Raw genomic sequence first — 21,388 nt, 5'->3', positions numbered from 1 at the left:
TGCCCATCTTCCTCAGCAGAAAAAGCCTAAGGAACTTGAGTCTTCTCGCTTAACGCAAAGTTCAACTGCAAGACCTGGAGCTCAGTCTGCTAAATCCTCAGAAAAGCCTTCCTTGTCACAAAGTTGAGCCCCCACTTTTTAGAGTGTGGGGATATTTAACCTTTTGTGGGCACGTGCACAGCTTGCATCTCAGATGCTTAGGTGCAGGAAGTGGTATCCTAGGGTTACAAACTAGAGTTCTTGCTTCCTGCCCCTTTGTAGGTTTCTCGCCTCTAAACTTCCTGTTTCGCTGCACAGATATTCGACTCCTCTCAGGGCTTTTGGTTCAAGCCTCCTGTGCAGAACAATTTCGGGTGTTTTACACCAAGCAACTCACCTTGCCCATACCCACGGGGGCACCTTACCCAGCTTGGATCTCAAAGCTTTCAATGTCTGTCTTCGGATCCAGAAATACCACATAAAATTCACCAAATCTGCCCCAATGTCACCAAGGAGACTTCTGGCTTTGAATATGCAAGGATGATTTCCATTATGTCCCCATCTTTCCAGCATGTAAGGGATTCCTATGCTTTCTTATAGGATCCTTGCACACCTGGTATTTACCAAGGTGTTGGCCCCATTATTAGTCCTTCTGTGCTCTAATTGCAGCCCCATGGTTGGATACTTGTTTAACTTCCTGATGAAGTAACAATCAGCAAGGGCTCTGGAGGGCAACATGTCATAGGCTGTCCAGAATGTTACAACGATGGATCCAGAACCTTCAAAAATCTTGCTGGAACTGTTTTTGGAGTATCTGGGTTTAGTCCTGGACACAGCTTAAGCCAAAGTGTTCCTTTCACAAAAACACTCGACTGTCACATTTAAATTTGTCATGAAGTCTGTAAGTCCTGCAATTATTTGTTTTTGCATTAGTTTTCTAGACTTGATGGCATCCTACTTCAAGGCAGTGCCATTTACCCAATTTTACTCCAGACTTCTGCCACACATTCTATTGAGACAATATGATCTGTTTGTTGCAGAGGACCAGGTTGCCCTTGGCTTAGTAGCTCAGGAATCTGGCTCTGGAGTCAGAGAAAAACTTCTTGTATTTTGGAGGTGATCCTCACAATGGATGCCAGCCTGTTTTGCTAGGGTGAAGTCCTGGACACCCTGTTGGTGCACAGGAGGAGGAGTCTCAGTATCTTCTCCTGGTTAGGATTCTGGAATTGTAGCAGTTTGGATGTCTCTGCAGCAATTGCCCATCTTGAAGGGTCATTCCACCTGGATTCAGTTAGAAAATGCCACAGCCTGGACTAGCTTCTCTTTCTGACATTTTTTTTTTCAAACAGATTTTATTTGTACTGTTGTAGACTTTGTATAACTGCAATTACTAACACCAAAAAAAGGGAGGGGGGATTAATGGGAAAAGTGGGTACAAGGAATGCAAAAACTGCATACACCTCATAGAGAAGGTGAATTGCATGGTACCTCAGTGGCGCTCAAACAAAACCACAATTACAAATGCCATTGACAGGCTGAGCATTATGATTAAATACATTTTCGAGACATACAAGCAGAGCAAGGCTAGACTGGAAGGATCGTAATATACATAGCACCTAGAGCTGCACGATTCTGGCTATAATGAGAATCGCTATTTTTTTTTTTTTTTTTTTTTAAGATCACAATTCTCTCATGATTCTCGCAGCGTATCATCATCTTTCACATACAAAAAAATTGCGCTAACTTTACGGGTTTTTTTTTTTTTTTCATTAAAGTGTATTTTTTCCAAAAATTTTACATTTGAAAAACTGCTGTGCAAATATAGTGTGACAAAAAATTTTACAACTGCCATTTTATTCTCGAGTCTCTGCTAAAATAGATAGAGATAGAGATATCTATCTATATAAATCTAGAGAGAGAGATTTATATTTTCGGGTTCTAAGTAATTTTCTAGCAAAAAATACTGATTTTTAACTTGTAAGCAAGAAGTGTCAGAAAAACTTTGTCTTTATGTGGTTAAACTGCCCTAATCTACAGACAAGTTCATGCCTTTCATCTAAAAAGAACAAAATGTTACAATTTTTCTTTTTATCTCGGCCTAGGCATGTTGTGATAAACTTGGCAGGCTGCCTGTGTTTTTTTTTTTTTTGTTTTGTTTTGTTTTGTTTTTTACAGGTGCTTGAGCAGAGAACTCTCTGCACTGAATCTGGAATTGCTGTGTTAAGATCACAAGGGGGGTGGAATCACAATCTTGATTCTTCTTTTAACAATTAATCGTGCAGCTCTAATAGCGCCTTTTGGCCAAATTAAGAGACCAAAGAGGAGGTGAGACCAAAAGAGGGGGTGTGCCCACTACTGGATATGACACACAGTGATCTACCTGCAATGAATGTTTAATCAGTGTTTGAACCAGTTGTTGTTATATAAGATACACTACCGTTCAAAAGTTTGGGGTCACATTGAAATGTCCTTATTTTTGAAGGAAAAGCACTGTACTTTTAAATGAAGCTAACTTTAAACTAGTCCTAACTTTAAACAAATATACTCTATACATTGCTAATGTGGTAAATGACTATTCTAACTGCAAATGTCTAGTTTTTGGTGCAATATCTACATAGGTGTATAGAGGCCCATTTCCAGCAACTATCACTCCAGTGTTCTAATGGTACAATGTGTTTGCTCATTGGCTCAGAAGGCTAATTGATGATTAGCAAACCCTTGTGCAATCATGTTCACACATCTAAAAACAGTCTAGCTCCTTCCAGAAGCTACAAAACTGACCTTCCTGTGAGCAGATTGAGTTTCTGGAGCATCACATTTGTGGGGTCAATTAAACGCTCAAAATGGCCAGAAAAAGAGAACTTTCATCTGAAACTCGACAGTCTATTCTTGTTCTTAGAAATGAAGGCTATTCCATGCGAGAAATTGCAAAGAAATTGAAGATTTCCTACAACGGTGTGTACTACTCCCTTCAGAGGACAGCACAAACAGGCTCTAACCAGAGTAGAAAAAGAAGTGGGAGGCCACGTTGCACAACTAAGCAAGAAGATAAGCACATTAGAGTCTCTAGTTTGAGAAACAGACGCCTCACAGGTCCCCAACTGGCATCTTCATTAAATAGTACCCGCAAAACACCAGTGTCAACATCTACAGTGAAGAGGCGGCTGCGGGATTTTGGGTTTCAGGGCAGAGTGGCAAAGAAAAAGCCATATCTGAGACTGGCCAATAAAAGAAAAAGATTAAGATGGGCAAAAGAACACAGACATTGGACAGAGGAAGACTGGAAAAAAGTGTTGTGGACGGATGAATCCAAGTTTGAGGTGTTTGGATCACAAAGAAGAACGTTTGTGAGACGCAGAACAAATGAAAAGATGCTGGAAGAATGCCTGACGCCATCTGTTAAGCATGGTGGAGGTAATGTGATGGTCTGGGGTTGCTTTGGTGCTGGTAAGGTGGGAGCTTTGTACAGGGTAAAAGGGATTCTGAATAAGGAAGGCTATCACTCCATTTTGCAACGCCATGCCATACCCAGTGGACAGCGCTTGATTGGAGCCAATTTCATCCTACAACAGGACAATGACCCTAAACACACCTCCAAATTGTGCAAGAACTATTTACAGCAGAAGCAGGCAGCTGGTATTCTATCGGTAATGGAGTGGCCAGCACAGTCACCAGATCTGAACCCCATTGAGCTGTTGTGGGAGCAGCTTGACCGTATGGTACGCCAGAAGTGCCCATCCAACCAATCCAACTTGTGGGAGCTGCTTCTAGAAGCGTGGGGTGCAATTTCTCCAGCTTACCTCAATAAATTAACAGCTAGAATGCCAAAGGTGTGCAATGCTGTAATTGCTGCAAAAGGAGGATTCTTTGATGAAAGCAAAGTTTGATGTAAAAACAATGTTATTTCAAATACAAATCATTATTTCTAACCTTGTCAATGTCTTGACTCTATTTTCTATTCATTTCACAACGTATGGTGGTGAATAAGTGTGACTTTTCATGGAAAACACAAAATTGTTTGGGTGACCCCAAACTTTTGAACGGTAGTGTATGTTGGATGAGCGTCCAACTTATGTTGGTTCCACCATCTCCTAGATGGCTCCAGTAGATCATCGTCCAAGCTTATGGTCTCCACAATCAAGGTTAATTTCCTGTCGAGGCACACTCTACTAGGTCTGAATGCTTTTTTGACTTTTCGACGTCAGGCAACTGCGCAAGGTGGCTGGTCTTCTGTTCATATGTTCTTTTAAGTTCTACCATTTGGGGTTGTATGGCATCAGCTGATGCCGGTTTTGGTTAGAACGTCCATCATGTGGTTCTTTGAGCTGCAGAAAGTCCTCAGTTTTCCATAAAACCATTCCCTTGGACTCTTTTTTTAGGGATACAGTTATTGTTATACAGGATTTATATAGCCCCTACAGTTTGCACAGCTCTTTACTCCTGTATTGTATTGTAACTGTACTGTCTGCCCTCATGTTGTAATTAGAGGGCCCTGCTCACTTACCACCCATCCGTGTTTCCGATCATGCTTTTTGTTTTTTGCAACAAAGCTGAGGAATGCTTAGTAGTAGGAGGGATTATTCTGGGCTCACCTATTTTTTTTTTTTTCTGCCATTGTCCAATCCCTCATGTAGGTGGCAGTATATCCCAACCCGGATTTTACGACTACAAAAATTTATGAGTACAAAAATTCTATTACCTTGCACTGTATTGGTATTATACAAGTAATGTAGCCAAGCTGTGTGTGAAATCTGTAATCCCTGTACATTGGGAGGGTTTTCATACATTTAAAAAAAAAAAACTCAATTTAGCAAATCAGAAGCCGAGCAAGGTGTGTGTGTGTGTGTGTGTGTGTGTGTGTGTGTGTGTGTGTGTGTATATGTGTATGTATGTATATATATGTGTGTGTGTGTGTGTATATGTGTATATATATGTGTATATATATATATATATATATATATATATATATATATATATATATATATATATATATATATATATATATATATATATATATATATATATTTATATTACCATATATTATATTCTCTGACATAGTTTTGGTTTTTATTTTTGATCTATCCAACTTTCATTTCAATAAACCCAAGGAAACAAACCCAGTAGTATATTAATGTTCTATGACCAAAAAGCAATACAAGATATGCATGCACACACACAATCTATCTTTTCCAGTGTAGGAACATTGACAATAGTCTGTAGGTATACACTAAACGTCATAGGAATTAAGAGATAACATGAAAAAAGGGGTTCTAGATATGTTAGGTCTTTCTTTCATAGTGAAGATTTATGTTGTCCCAAGGCTGAGTTCTCCTTTCACCTTTAGGTGTAACCTTCATATTTTGCAAGGTTGTAGCCCTTCTCATTTACACCCCACATCAGTTTCCATAAGGAATTTCTGTCTTCAAACTATAGATGGGAGCACAGTACTAAATACCAGTGTTTGGAAACAGTAGTGTAGTATGGTGATGGTCATGCTTTTGGAGGATTTTTTTGTGTCCCCAAATCTTGTCCTGTATGTGCTCCTGTGGAGCTGTGCCTCATTAATATAGGTTGTGAAATTGAGAAATACTGAAATTTATTTTTTGTATTCTAATACACAGAGCAAATTGTAGAACAGGGTTCGCAGACACCACCCCCAAGCCCGTTTTCCATTCAGATTTTCCGGCGCAGTGCAAGTGGAAACATCATTCCAGGATTTGACTACGGCCTTGGAAATAATAAAGGTATATTGTATGTTTTTTTTTTTTTGGTTTTTTTTTTCCCCCATCTCTTTGGTTGTTCGTTGATATTAATTCAATATTTAGGTTTTCTTTTAAGTGTCGTCTTTTTTTCTATAGTCTTCAACATTTTGATAAACAGCAGTTAAACACCATTTTAACTGTTGGCTATATTGCCATGAATGGCTGAGTCGGTCCTTCTGCAATTAAGAGGAATCTGTCTTCATGTAATGCTCATGGAACCATCATTAGGCCCCATGCACACTGAGCATTTCTCCAGCTCCCTTAAGCGCATTTTCTCCTGGCAAGAGAAGAGCTGCTTACACACCTAAAGTCACTTTTTGTACATGCAGACCCATTCAGTCAAGTTAATCGTTTGAGCGTTAATGTATTCTATTGGCTAGCATATTTTATTCTGGCCATTGGAATTATTGAACGCTCTAGTTCTAAATGTTCTAGCATTTAAGTGCATTTGCATGCAGTTAGACGTATCAACCATTTTTTTTTCTGTCTAAAAGTTCCTTTCCTGAACGCGCTGGTAATGAGTTTGCTTTAAAAAGGCAAAAAAAAAAAAAGAGTTCCACCCTAAAAAAAATATTTTTACATTTTCAGTCCTTTATCAGTATTAAAAAAACATTTGGAGTGAAAATTTTTTTTACTCGCCAGAAGTGCCCTGTTGCTATGCGGTGGCTCCTAATCTGCCACTTCTGGGTCCGCGGCGCTCCACACCACTTCCTCCCTCTCCTCTGCTCCTGGGAAATGTGAGTCATCATTTCCCGGAAGTCATTGGGCAGTACTGTCAGTGGTGATTTTACAGGCAGAAAAAAATCATTAAAAGTGGCTTTTTGCCGAGTGTGAATGAGCCCTTATGATATAGCAACTCTATAGAGCACTATACAAAGGTAAATTCTTTACCTATGCCCTGGTTTGTGTCTGTATTTCCTGTAAGTACATTTTTTTTGTACATTTTTTTTTTTTTTTGTAAAGTGTTTTTTTTATGTTTTGATAAATACTATTATATTTTGGTATACTAATAACGATTTGTAGATTAGCTGCTAAAGGGACCTCATTTTTTCAGCCTCATTCAGGCTTTTGCTTGACAGCTGTTAATATAGTCATCAATGCCAAGTGCATTGTTTATAAAAAATCCACAATTTATAGACTATCATAGTTCGGTTGAGACGTAAACCAAATTCATTTGTAGTGCGAAAATGCAGAAGCAGAGCCTATATAGGCAATGGGCAAATATGGCTGTTCACATGTACGTACATCATTTCAAATTGTACTTTCTACAGACAAACAGCACAGTACGTGTCCGAACAGGGTATCACTTCTTTTTTTTGCAAAATCAAAAGAAAACCTCAACCAAGGTCGTCGGAAACTGTTTTTCAAACAAATGTCTATGTACACAAGTCCTAAATTAAACATTGAAAAGCCTACACCTCGTCTTTAAAAAGGAGTCGCCCACCCCCAGCAAAAAATTAAATGTCAGCAGCTACATACTGTAGCTGCTGACTTTTTTAATAATGGGACACCTCCCTGTCCTGGAATCGAGTGATGTTGGTACCCCAGCCAATGTTTCAATCGGCTCCCGGGTGATGACTCCGCCATTTGTAGCAGCGTGATCTGGAAGTTGGGACAGGTACCTGTCAAAAACAAGTATTGGCTCCTTAGTTTAACTTCACTGCGTATGCATGAATGTACTGCATATTCTGATGGACCAGAAGTACAGAAGATTAGGTGGGGAAGAGAGTCTGAGGATTCCACAAAGATGGTGATGGCTTCAGGGATAACGGCTACAATAATTCTGAACTGCAGAGATTTTAAGAACAATTTCCAGACACTTTGGATTATCCATTTGTGTTTGAAATTGCATGTAATTTTAGTATTATGCTTTTGGTGGAATAGTTGCATTGAGTTTACTACCACTTTAAGGCTCATTTGTATTAAAGCACTTTTCCCTAACTTCCTGAACCCAGAACAAGAGTAGTGGGAGCTACAGATATGAGGCAGGAAAAGCCCATTGACAAAGCCTGCATTATTTTGTGACCCGCTAACTAGGGCAGGAAGTGAGGGGGAATCTCAGATGGCAGTAAAAACCATTTAAAAAAATGGCTAGGTTTGGGCTTTAAAGAGACCTTTTTGCCAGACCATCTATTTCTAACAATCTTCCCATGAAAATTTATGTGCATCCATTGTATTTTATGCACGTTTTTTACCTAAAAAAGGGTCTCCCTTGTGTGTAGACATTCAAAAGCCCTGAGGCTGCTCTTGGGCACTGCCATCTTGAGTATGATGTCAAAAAGCATAACTGTTAATTAAAATAGCCATGTAAAACGTGCTGCTCTTGTTTCAAACAAACCTGGGTATTACATCTCTATTTGTATTTTACTTTGTAAAATCTAAATGTACGTCTTGATTTTATGTAATCTCTCTAGTTCATAACTTATACAGCGTGATGTGTTTTTTTTTTTTTTTTTTTTTCTCTTGTGTGTTTTGTTACCAATATCACTCCAGTTTATGAACTGTCACTCTTACAGGTAGGATCACAGGACAGTGTGCCTCAATTTAATATATCAGAAGCAATTTTTTTTTTTTTTTTTTTTGCCCTATTGTGCGCCATTTATGTTTTACATATGAACAAGTAGAATTAAAGCACAGCTAAATCTATAATTTTAGGACTTACTGTTGATTTACTAAAACTGAAAAGTGCAAAATCTGGTGCAGCTGTGCTTGGTAGCCAATCCCCTTCTAATTTCAGCTCGTTCAATTAAGTTTGACATAAAGCCCTTGTTCACACTGAATGCGGGTTTGAAATTGTGTGACTTCAGCTGAATTTGCGCAACTTCAGCTGAATTTGCGCAACTTCAAACCCGCATTTCGGTGTGAGTTCGGAGGGGGTTTGAAAGGCATCTCTGCAGGTACATGCACAGATTTCTATTGAAATCACCCCCAAAGTTGCCTAAAGCAGTGCAGAAACTACTTGTGGAAATCAGTGCAGCCTTCGCACCGATTGGGACAGTGCTGTTGCTGGCAATAGGCTGTGATTTGACATGTCAAATTGTGCCGATGTGAATGGGGGTAAAAACCTGTAAGCTGATTGGATTCTGTGCTGAGCTGCACTGCACCAGATTTTGCACTCCAGTTTTGGTAAAACAATCCCGTTGGTAGCAGAGCGAAATATGCTGTTGGTAATTTTAAAGTAAAGTAGTTAGAATTAAGTTAAATCCCATACATGTGCCATGTTTTCTAAATGCGTCATAGCTTTTCTAGGTTTGCAGTGCTGGAAACTGATTGTGCCAGTTCAGCTTATATAACCATATATTAAACCAAAAGTTGCAGCACTTCTGCACTAAAATTATAACCTATGCAAGCAGTATAGTCGCAGCTTGATGTTTTCCGAAGTTAAGTTGTAGTTACAGTTGTCAGCATTTCAATACCATTAGGACATACAGTTCAGTTAGTAGTCTGAAGCTGAAAATTGGACTGAATATAAAGCCATATGTTATTCTTGTTTGAGTTTGTGACCTTTTGTGTATTTTTTTTTTTTTTTTTCCAGCTCTGTTCAGTAATCCGGCATGAAATACCTCCTGCACTGTGCCTTTGTGTCAGTTTCTTGTAATACTGACTCTGTATGGTCTCTGCTGCTGTCTCTCCTTGTGCAGGGTGGCTGGTCTTGTATCCACCCCCTGTAGTTTTCCTCAGGCAGTCTGTTGTGGTTGTACCTGTTCCCATCCTACTCTGCACATGCTTTGTGCAGAGCAGAGGTGATGTCACCACTGCTTTCACAAGGTAAAATCTGGGTCTGCAAAGGCATTTGGTACACACAAATTCTGAAAGTTTTTGTGCCCAGAGTTTAGCTTTAAAAGGTAAATGTGCTTAAAGAATTCAGTGAGATGTCTGTTGAGGAAAGCAGTTGAAGCCTTTTGAGGTGTGTGATAAAATACTAGTAATAATGGCTTTTGATGTTTAAAGCAGAGTTCCACCCTGTTCTGTGTTTGTTAAAAGCCAGCAGCTACAAAAAGTGTAGCTGCTGACTTTTAATAAATAGACACTCACCTGTCCCACGGTCCAGCGATGCGGCCACCCAAAGCCTCGCTTCTCTCTTCTCTCCGCAGCGCAAGTGTGTGGGCCATTGGCACAGCTGTGACCGCTTACAGCTCCCAGAAGATTGCAGGGAGGAGAGGAGAACTTCCGCTCAGCGCCATGAGTGGAAGTGGGAGCTGGGTACCTGTCGAAACTAGGTACTAGTTTAACTAGGTAAACTTTTGAGGGGAGGCAGGCTGATGTCTGTCCCCATTTCCGAGAGTCTGGGCCGCTGCTAATTACATCAGCGGCAAAGCTCCCTAGGAGAGTGCAGCGGTGCCTCGTGCATGCACAGTATGGACCCAGTGTGAAGCCGTAATGCTGCACTGCCGGGTTCCCTTACTGGCAATGGCGGTGGCAGCACCCGACAGCTGATTGAAACATTGGCTGCGGTGCCGACTTCGCTGAACTCCAGGACAGGTAAGTGTTCTATTAAAAGTCAGCAGCTGCAGTATTTGTAACTGCCTGCTTTTAATCTTTGCAGGGGTGGGCGGACTTCCGCTTTATAATTCCTGTCTTCGTGATCTGACCCTCAAGTGTTTCATCTTTATTGATGAAAAATTAAATTCAAACGTGTGTGAAGTGATATATTAAAATAAATGGTACTAAAACATTTTCTTTCTATTGATAACATCGTGAAGTGCATTAATTTACTTTTTGGCTGGTCTATATTATACAAGGTATAAGGTTTGTATTAATGTTTTGTTACCATTTGTACAAGTTCCTTATGATATTTGGTCATATGGGAAAACGGTTTATCATGTGACTATGTTTAAACTATATGCCTACCATTTTTGGGAACTCTTCTGGTCAGAGCTAGTGCAGAAGCAATGAATTTTTTATGGTATATTTAAGTAGCATGTCGTGACTTCCTCATAAATCATTTATTGATGGGTTTTAGTTTTGATTGTTTTGCCCATTGCAGGTGATCAACTGAGTGCCATACTGAATTCCATTCAGTCACGGCCTAGTTTGCCAGCTCCTTCCATCTTTGACCAAGCTGCAAATCCTCCCTCTTCCCTAGTCCACAGTCCATTTGTGTTCGGACAGTCCCCCTCCTTCCAGCAGCCTCAGCCTCCACTTCAGAGTAAGTCTGTCCCTCTCACTTGCTCCATCCATTCTGTCTGAAGCAATTTCTTAAATTCCTTCAGAGACCTCCACTTTTATGCATGCCTAGTTGTTTTCTTAAAACAAACTAAATAATTTTTGGTTGTTTTTATGGGGTTTTCGTTTTTAGCAATAGACATCTGTGAATTGGATCTATTATTTAAATTCTAATGATGTATTAACTTTTTTTGAACTGGATCAATTTATTGTTATATTTCCTTTTGATTAGCTGATATAGTTCATTCCAGTTTTTGTTGTTTTTAGCTAGGGAATTGCAGACTTTCTGGTTAAAAAAGTTAATTGGTCATATCCTGTATTTCGAATAGAGGAAGAATTTTCAGTCTTAGACTTTTGGTACACCTTTAACGTGTTTACTTTTGGCTTGCTGCAGTCTGTTTTTCAGCTACAGTATTGCAATCGTTTTATCAAATCCAGTATTTGATACTGAGTGAAATGTGTAATAAATGGGACTTTTTAACATTAAAAAGAACATTTTTTCGGATTTATGATTCATCCTTGGTTTACAGCTGCCTGAATGTGTATTTGAGGAAGTGTTTCATATCACACATAATGGAATAAGGTTCCACAGTTAATGGTCATTGAGAAGGCTACCTTCTGCATGACTGCAGATCTTCTATGAACAATTTTAGAAATCGTATGAAGGCAATTTTAATTTTGTTTACTAGTTTGAGATTTTGAAGGCTATAAGGCATTCATATGTTGACTAATCCATGTGCATGCGCGTAAATGCATATTCACCATCTCTTAAGTGTTCCATAATGTATCACCTTTTTACATTCCGATCTTCCATTCATATCTATCAACTGATACTAACCTTTTCATTTCAAGTAATGAATGAAGGCTCCATTCATTAACTGTCAGATTTAGCTGTTTTTTTTTTTTTTTTTTTTAAACAGTTAGCATTTTTTGTTCTGGTTTCCCGTGGTCAATGAATATTTTCAGCAGATCTTTGTACACCTGCGTGTCCTCATGTGGGCAAACGCACTCCTTGCATGGGCATAAGCTTAAGTTCAACCCCGTGAATGATGGTCCTAGCTTCCTAACATAGTACATTGAACGTGATGACAGCAGAGTGCAACTGCTGGCTGGAGTGACAAAAGGAGGAGGCTTTAGGCACTACTACAGTGTAGTGGAAGTCTGCCTGAGTAAGGTATTACAGCTTATTCCTCTACCCCTACATTTAATAAGACCTCATTGCAAGGATGATATTTTTTTATTTTTATTACACTACAGTTGATTCTTAAATCCACAAAATGAGTCTGACACAGAAGGAAATGGATTTTCATAATCAAGCAATGACTACAATTAAACAGTACTTGTAGCATAATGTCGCTGTATGCTGTTGATGCCTGCTTTGTAAAGTGCTTTGTGTTTGCTAAACTCTTTGCTGCTTCTGTACAACTGTCTTCCACTATAGACCCCACACCATGCTGTGATGCTTCTTGTGAGCCTGTTAGCAAAATTAAAGCTCGTCCTACATCTGCTTTTTCTCAGCTTTCTAACAGACAAAAGGGTGGGTATGCATGCTTTTCATCCCATAGTGCTTTGCTCAATGTACATTAAACAGAGCTATTGCTCAGCCCTTGCTTTCATGTTAACTGAAGGTGAGCTACATTTGTGCAATATCTCAAATTTGTGCGTGAACCTGACCTTTGCCAACACATCTACTTTAGACTTTAAATGTAACATTATATAAATCTTTATGCCATTTTATGTTTCACTACTCCAGGCAAGGCTGTACGTCTTGTGAAGAATAATTTATTAAAATCACCATGGCTGTCAGATTTTGACTGTGGTTGGGTTGGTAATATGAAGCCCGCTATTTAACCTCCACTTTGTGGGACGAGCGTGCCAGCAGGAAAGATATTAACAAATTCAGAAAACGCAAACAAAAGAAGCAGAAGTGTGTAGATGGTACTAACCTTAATTTTTCTTTGAAAGTTCTGTGTTCACCCCAGTTCACGTATATGCGAATTGGATGCATTTTGGACGGCATCCGATTCACATAACGTAAACCAAACCCAGTTTCTCTGATGTTCACATTTGTTGGCCAGCCACAGTGCATTTTAAAGAGTCCTGTACGATTTTTAGTCTGGTTCAGGTGCAATTTCAAGTGTCATACACTTTAAATATTCACACCTAAACCAGTGAGCAAAACCACACCGGACTGCTTTGAAAAAAAATCTCACTGAAACTGGCCCTGTACATTTGTGAACCCAGACTGGTAGTTACGTATGTGTTTGACTGTGTGCTCAACTTGGTACAAATGTGAGAATGCTTGTAAAACTGATATTGAGGCTACATTCACACTTCAGTGTTTTGAATCGCGGGCAGATCTGCTGCGGATATGCCCGCGATTTGACAGTGCTGATGTGTAAAGAACAAATCGTGGAACTCACATTTGAGATGCCATTCATTTGAATGGCACCTCAAATCGCGGTGCAGGTTTGCTTGAAATGTCGCACGATAAAACTCACTGCAATCACGGCAACCCGCATCGCGGGACACATGTCGCCCAAAAATAGCTCAGGAGCTACTTTGGGGCGACATGCGCTCGCGATGTGGGTTGCTGCAATTGCAGCACATTTTATCGTGCGACAATCGCGGCAGACCCGCACCGCAATTTGAGGTGTCATTCAAATTAGCATCTCAGATGAGAGTTCCACGTTTTGTCATTCACACATCAGCGCTGTCAAATTCAGTTCAAAACGCTGTAGTGCGAATGCAGCCTGAATGGTTCCTACAAGGCACTATTTTGACCTAAGTCATAATAAATTTAATTTAAACTGTCTTAAATTTTGCAAACCAAGCACCATATTGATACGGAACAAACCATTGGTAGATCCAAAGGAGAGCTGAGCATGTGTTTTCAATTGCTGTCAGTTTCTCACTGGAGCACAAAATGATGGGAATTTTTTTTTTTTTTTTTTTTCACCGAAAACGGGAAGTAAAGGAATATCTTCCAATGGACATTTCCCCTTACTAGAGAAAGTTCCCCTTGTTTACCTTTTTAAGAGTCACACAGTGAGAGGATATCTTTCCAAACTGGACAAAAGACAGCTAGTAATAGATGTTTTAATCATTCCCTTCTCTATTCAAAAATTAAAACAAAGAAAAAAGTTTTGGTTTAGGATATACAGTACTTAACCTGAATAAAAGGGTAACCTATTTTATTTTTATTTTTTTACCTTCCTCACTAAAACCTCCTGTATCACAGCTTCCACTTTAACACTTTAAAAAAAAAAAGCTTTTTATCTAGCCAAAATTTTTATATAATCGTTCAGTAGGGGACACGGGAACTGATAATTAACTCAAAGACCATGGGCTATTTGCCATTACCTTCATGTAATTGGACGCTAGCAAAAGCTTCACTGGGACCAGGCTCCATATATTCAGATAACCCTACCCACTACGCAAGGCTCCAGTTTTTTTCAATATATATTTTTTTAATTTTGTGATGGACCCCTTTTTATTTATTTTTTTCACCAGAATTTTGCCTTAAACTGACATGTCTATCAACATGTCACTGATTATTTCTAGCAGTTTCTAGATCAGTTACCCTTTGTGTATACCTTAGCCAAACCTTGCACAAATGGGTTTCGCTTGTAATATTTGCTTTAGGCACTGGATCCTGCATCTGGTACTCTCCTTGGCATATGGTGCAACACGTTTACTTGGCCATGGGGTGCTATACAGGTCCAGGGCCGTGGTCCATTCCTCTGGCACCCAGACCCTAAATATCCCTTCAGGATGTACCCACTGTGACAAGTGAAGTCTGGACCCTGAATGGGTAATCAGTGTGGACAAGGTAAGACGGGTATTCCCTGTACATGTATGCAATGGTTCCTGGTAGTATATATTGTATCCTTTTATTCTGCAAGAGACACCACAGTGCTAAGTGCACAAACGCACAGGTTATGGGATAATCAAAAGTTGTTTTTTTTTGTTTTTTTCTCTCGCTTTGTCTTATTCTGTCTTATAGGTAAGGTTATAACATTTATCTAATAAAATTAGGCAGGCATTTTACCTTGCTACCAGAAGTTCCTCTCTGGCTAGTGACCTAGTGCTTATCAGACTTTTAACTGCAATTCAAGCTGCCATTTTCCACCCGCAATGCCAGCTGATCATGTGCTGTCTCACTTTTTGCCTGATACTTTGAAGACACACCTACAGGAGCTTGGATAGTGCATGAATTAATGCAATTCCTTTGTATCGTACCTGAACCTCTTCAGGCCACATCCGTTTCATGAGGACCCCCCAGGGGAAGATCAGCAATGGCAAATTGCTGCTGCTTGGGTGTGGTAACACATTGGACAAAAATCATGATTTCCACCTCAAGCCCTGAGGATACTCCAAATAACTCTAAGGATGATAACTGTTCCCTTCTCCTAAAGCTGTTGTCTCCAAACTGTGGCCTGGGGGCCAGATGTGGCCCTTTGCTTGCCTTTATCTGGCTCTTGGGGCACTATTCCACCAACTGACAACAAAGATGGGGTACTATTTACTGTATCCCATTAAAACTGATGATGGGACACTGATACCCCAGTACATTTTCTACTCCCACTGGTCAGTCCGGCCCCCCTAAAGCCTGAAGGACAGTAAACTGTCCGTCTGCTTGGAAAGTTTGGAGACCCCTGTCCTAGAGGAAGTTCTTACACTGACACATCCCTAGCCCCCTGGTTTGGGTTACCTCAGATGTGCAACATGCAGCCTGTCTGACAAAAGAAGAATTATCTGCCACTGTCAGGTCTATTCCAAAGGCTATCACCACTTTCAGAATGCTAACAGCCCCAAAGTCTCTTGTTCCTCTCCGCTCCTGACTATTTTCATGCGTTAAAACCTGAACTGCCTAGCAGGCTTCCATCGGCAGAAGGCAAGGGGAACGCTAGCATTTTAGCAAAGGCTACTGAAGTTTTTTGTTTTTTCATCACCAAGATTGAATTAAGTTAATTCTTAGGTTCTTGCCACATGCCGGCTACTGTGAACTCATTAAGGTGGTGCATGCTAGTTTCTGGCTAGACAAACCTACTGCTACACATCCCCTACCTAAAAGAAGGCTATTACTTGAAAACCTTTCTCTGATTGATCAGGCTGATTGGGCCCTATTATTGGCCCAACTCTGAGGTTATTCACACCTCTGACAATTTTGATGCCTTGTACCCTTTTGATGTGACGTTTGAATAAAGGATTGTTCCCACTGTGGACCTGGCCTTTCTTGCACTAAATTTATGGTGGTTTCTTATGGTTTCTACTGAAGGCATTTCCTCCTTTTAAGGACTCAGTTGATTGGCGTTTGGAAACTCTTTCGTAGTTCTTTTGCCGGGGTAGCCCTATTGCCACTTTTTTAGATGCCCAGACTATGGCAACCTGGATGAAGACTCCATTGTGAACTTCCCCTAATATACCTATTCTTTCTGCAAGATTACAACTTTTGCTTTGGCCCTGCCTGCATTTCTGTGTAGATGCCATGGAGAGTGTGATTTGTTGAATCTTTAGAATGTCCTTATTTTCTGTATATATCTGCAGAATATCATGGCTTAGAGCAGTGATGGCGAACCTTGGCACCCCAGATGTTTTGGAACTACATTTTCCATGATGCTCAACTACACCGCAGAGTGCATAAGCATCATGGGAAATGTAGTTCCAAAACATCTGGGGTGCCAAGGTTCGCCATCACTGGCTTAGAGCTTAATTGGCTGACCCAGCACAGGAAAAAGGTACCTTCTTCAAATGCACTTCGAAGGTGAGTTCCTCCTTTAAAAAATCTCTTGAAGAATAAGTTGGAGTGGCTAAGGGAAGGGTTTTTTTTTTTTTTTACCCTACTATCCAAAATCGCACCTCCCTATTAAATTCCTACCCTACTTTACGTTTGTGATCTGTTCGCCCACTCAAGGTGCCTTTCACTACGGCAGGTCCTCCTTTTTGCGGCACACACTGCACCTCTTAAGCCCAGACCTGCTCAGGAATTTTCTACACATTGAGGGTTTGCCTCCACCCCTGGAGATGAGAAAGGGGACATCTGCTGCCAATTCCTCCAACTCAGAAAAGATACCACCTATTCTTCACCTAATCTTGAGAGGAACACTGTCTCTATTGCTGTCTCCTCTCTGCTCTTTCTACTATCTGTTCCAACCTGCTGCTTCACAAAAAGACCGTTTTCCGACACATTGCAGACTTGGTCACAAGGGGTGGTCAAATCCTTTCCTTTTAGAAAACATTGCAAGCAAGGACTTTCCAAATCCTACACAATGACCCTAGTTAATTTTAGAGATGCAATGTCCCATAATGTCCTGTCCCATCATGTCCTTAATTATCTGTTGTATTTGCTGCAGTCGTTGAGCTTCTACAAGGTCTCCCATATCGTTTATCTTTCCAGTGTTCCGCAACCCCCCCCCCCCCCAAATGTTATTGTTTGTTATATTTAGACTGGATTGTGCTTTCACTAAAGTTCAGAAATATGACATTGCTCTTAACCACTTTAGCTCCAGAAGAATTTTACCCCCTTAATGACCAGGCCATTTTTTCCTATACGGCACTGCGTTACTTTAACTGACAATTGCGTGGTCGTCCAGTGCTTTACCCAAACAAAATCTGTCCTTTTTTTCCCACAAATAAAGCTTTCTTTTGGTATTTGATCACCTCTTGCAGTTTATTGTTTGTGCTATAAACAAAAATTGAGAAAAAAAACGATTTTTTGCTATAATACATATCCAATAAAAAAATGAATTGCTTCATTAGTTCAGGCCAATATGTATTCTACATATTTTTGGTAAAAATCGCAATAAGCTTATATTGATTGGTTTGCGCAAAAGTTATAATGTGTACAAAATAGGGGCTTCTCTATTTTTTTTTTTTTTTTTTTTTCTAGTAATGGCGGTGATCGTGTGTGTGTGGTTTTGTTTTTTTTTTGTTTTTTTTTTTTCGGCAGGGACTGTGACATTACAGCGGACACTTTTGACACTTTCTTGGCACCAGTGACATTCGTGATCAGAGCTAAAAATATCCACTGATCACTGTATAAATGACACTGGCAGGGAAGGGGTTAACACTAGGGGGGCGAGCAAGAGGTTAAGTGTGTCCTAGGGAAGTGTTTCTAACTGGGGGGGGGGGGAGTGGACTGACTCGGAGTACAGAGATCACTAGGAACAGCAGACTATCTCGCTGTACTCTCCTGTCAGCACAGCAATCTGCTTTGTTTACATGGGCAGATCCCTGTTCTGCCTCTTGCCCATGATCGCGGGTGGCCAGCGGACATCGAGTCCGCTGGACCTGTGGGTGAGGTCACAGTATATGTGCAGTGCCTGCAGCTACAGGCATCATTCAGATATCACCTTTTAGAGCCGGCGAGTCCCTGCACCATAAGAACGATCATAGCGGCTGTTCAGGCACTTGATCGTTCTTACAGGTGGTGGGAGGGGATGTCCCCCCGTCGCCCCTGTCCCCGCGTTCTCACTCGCAGAAGCGAACGCATATGAAATTTTGTCCACGTGTGAGGTATCGCCGCGAACGTTAGAGCAATAACTCTAGCACTAGACCTCTTCTGTAACTCAAAACATGTAACCTGTAAAAAAAATTATAGCGTCACCTATGGTGATTTTCAAGTACCGAAGTTTGGTGCCATTCCACGAGCGTGTGCAATTTTGAAGCATGACATGTTGGGTATCAATTTACTCGGCGTAACAGCTTTCACATTATACAAAATAATTGAGCTAACTTTACTATTTTGTTTTTAATGCATGAAACTTTTTTTCCTCAAAAAAAGCATTTGAAAAATTGCTGCGCAAATACCGTGCGAGATAAAGTTGCAACAGCCGCCCTTCTATTCTCTAGGGTCTTTGCTGAAAAACATATATAATGTTTGGGGGTTCTGCGTAATTTTGTAGCAAAAAATAGATTTTTACATGTAGGAGAGAAATGTCAGAATTGGCCTGGGTAGCAAGTGGTTAATGCATACCCCCCCAAAAAAACACCTGACTCCTTTCACTGCTCCAGCGCTGTCTCGGCTGCAGTACCTCTTCTCCATGTCTCCTGTGAAAGTAGGAAGTGAGAGAACAGCCTGGACATGGCTTACCAGTGCTGTGTGCTTATGGATGCACGCAGCCTGGCTCTGGAGGGCACGCGCATGGGTTCTCCTTTAGCACCTGGCTTGCCAAGGAAGCATGCAAAGCTGGGAGAAGGACTGTGCTTGCGAGGGATTGTGAGGTATCACTCTTTGCGATATCATTGCACATAACAAGTATAACCTTTTTATTTTAAGGCAAAATAGTTTAATATTAACAGGTACTGGCAAGTCTAAGCTATATCCAACTCAATGCTTGGCATTCCTGTAAAAGCATATCCTCTATAGGAATCAGATTAAATACAGAGCTGGTACAAGGCTTTTCAACACCCTAGGTGAAACCTCATTTTGCCTCCCCCTTGGCTCCGCCCCAAATCCACCCCCTTTTCCCTGCCCATGTATACGGTGGAGGTGGCGGTGGAGATTTTTCGTAAGCCCCCAATGTATAATATACAATTGGGGGTGTACAGTATACAGCTGGGGGAGCATAAAATACACCCCCCCCCCCCCCGGGTACAGTCGGTCGGTATGCAGACAGCTGTGTAGGGAGGTCGGTGTCCCCCTGACAGTAGGTCCTCTCACACAAGGCAGTCAGGCTGTGTGGAGAGGTGACTTACCGTCAGGCAGATGGTGAGCAGTGAGTACGGGGCCCCCATTCCGGTTCCTCACATCACTGGACACTGTCTTCGCTCTCCCGCTCTCCTCCATTACCAACCATACACTCCGCCTTCTTCCTCCCTCCGGACCATCCAACCCCACCTCCTCAGCGATGTCCTACAACTCCACCCTACAGAGTTCATCTTCATTCCTAATCCGGATGGAACAGGACTCCCCCGAACCCACCCCCTCAGCCAGAGGGGGTTCCTCTGACTGAAAGAGGGGGACAGGAAGATGCCAGAGACAGGGCACGCCATCGCAATTCAGCTGCTCTGTTGCCATTTATTTCAACACACCTTGGGGCTGCGGCTGCACCCTAGCCGGCAGTGCGCCCTAGGCGACTGCCTAGTGGGAGCCCTGGCACTGAGCGGCAGTGTTTACAGTGAGGGGCAGTGTGTACATAAAGGCTGTCACTTGCTGGCTCTGAATGCAGTCTCTGGCTCCTTTGTTTTCCTTAGCGCCGGAGAAGGAACAGTCCCGCCGCTGAAGTAGAGAAAGTGTCGGAATCACCTTGTGATGTCACAGACTGACCACACCCTGGGGGGGCCTGACAGTTACTCTCCAGCACTAAAGAAAACACACAGGACCCTGCAATTGCATTCAAAGCCGGCAAGTGACACAGCCTATATTATGTACACACTGCCCCCTCACTGTAAACATGTGATGGCAATAAAGTCATGTTAAAAAAAATGTTTTAATAACCTTTACCAAGACGCATTTTTAAAAGTTTGTGCCCCCCACCGCAGCAAAAACACGTATACATACAAAAACCCATGTGTTGGGTGCCAATATACAAAAATGGAAGTTGCCCTACACATGTTATATCAACAGACAAATAATTTTAGCACCAGAGCTCCTGGCTAACTCCTAACCTGATGACTTATAGGGGCTTTTTAAAGCATTGCCTACGGAAAATATAGGGTATTGATTTTTTTTTTGCTGTTCACGAGGGCACACAATTTGAATGCTTGAAATGTTGGGTATCTATTTACTCAGTGCAACTTCATCTTTTATGTATTACAAAAAAAATTGGGTTATTGCATTCGTGTGCCCTAAAATAACCTTTAACATAGTTGTTACTGAAATTTTGCAATTCATAAACCGTTGCACTAATATGTGACATAGAAAATTGGAACTACCACAAATTTATTCTTTAGGGTGTCTACTTTTGGAAAATATTCAATGTTTAGGGGTTTTAAGTAATCTTCAGGCTCAAAATTATTTTGTAATCATGTAAACAGAAAAACGAAAAAGAAAATGGCTCTGGGACTCAATTGGTTAAGGACAACAGCTGGTGGATGTAAATAACTGATGTAAACTGTTCTTTCTTTGAAAAAACACGACAACCGATGAAGCAGGCTTTTGTGAAAGGGGCCTAAATGTAAACTTTGGTTGTCCTTGCCACAATCAAAGAAGAAATCACTTTGCAGTGAACAACTGCTGAAGGCAACACAATATCCCCAACAAATTGAAGTACTTGTCTCATAACCATATCATCTTAGGTGCTACTGAAAGGACCGTGCTAAAAACTCAACTTTCTGGTATAAAAAAAAAAAATGTCCCAAGACCGGTTACTTCTCAGGACAGTAATGTCAACTTGTGTCTTCAACAGCTACCAAAAAAGGTAACAGTGATGGTTAGAGTGGAGGTCTAACAGTGGGAGCAATTTGTGTAACACCTAGTATAATGGTATGAATTGGCAAATTAATAGCAAGAGGCTGTTGAAAAAGAACATACAGCC

The 21,388-nt window shown here is 40.9% G+C and overlaps 1 protein-coding gene across 18 annotated transcripts in view; it reads left to right on the top strand.

Annotated features, from left to right (window-relative positions):
- MYCBP2 (MYC binding protein 2) overlaps nt 1-21,388 on the top strand; it is a 370,986-nt gene that overhangs the window by 266,039 nt on the left and 83,559 nt on the right. For 12 of the 18 annotated variants that reach the window (XM_073614281.1, XM_073614278.1, XM_073614285.1 and 9 more), the window contains 3 exons: nt 5,601-5,723; nt 10,729-10,890; nt 12,349-12,444. In XM_073614281.1, the coding sequence (XP_073470382.1) occupies nt 5,601-5,723; nt 10,729-10,890; nt 12,349-12,444 (381 nt within the window). The remainder of the gene's footprint in view (nt 1-5,600; nt 5,724-10,728; nt 10,891-12,348; nt 12,445-21,388) is intronic. The other 6 variants (XM_073614283.1, XM_073614292.1, XM_073614286.1 and 3 more) reach the window with 2 other exon arrangements.

Source organism: Aquarana catesbeiana, linkage group LG02 (genome assembly GCF_042186555.1).
Source record: "Aquarana catesbeiana isolate 2022-GZ linkage group LG02, ASM4218655v1, whole genome shotgun sequence".
In the NCBI taxonomy this organism is placed as follows: domain Eukaryota; kingdom Metazoa; phylum Chordata; class Amphibia; order Anura; family Ranidae; genus Aquarana; species Aquarana catesbeiana.
The sequence above is the reverse complement of the archived record's forward strand: the minus strand, read 5'-3'. Positions and strand labels throughout refer to the sequence as shown.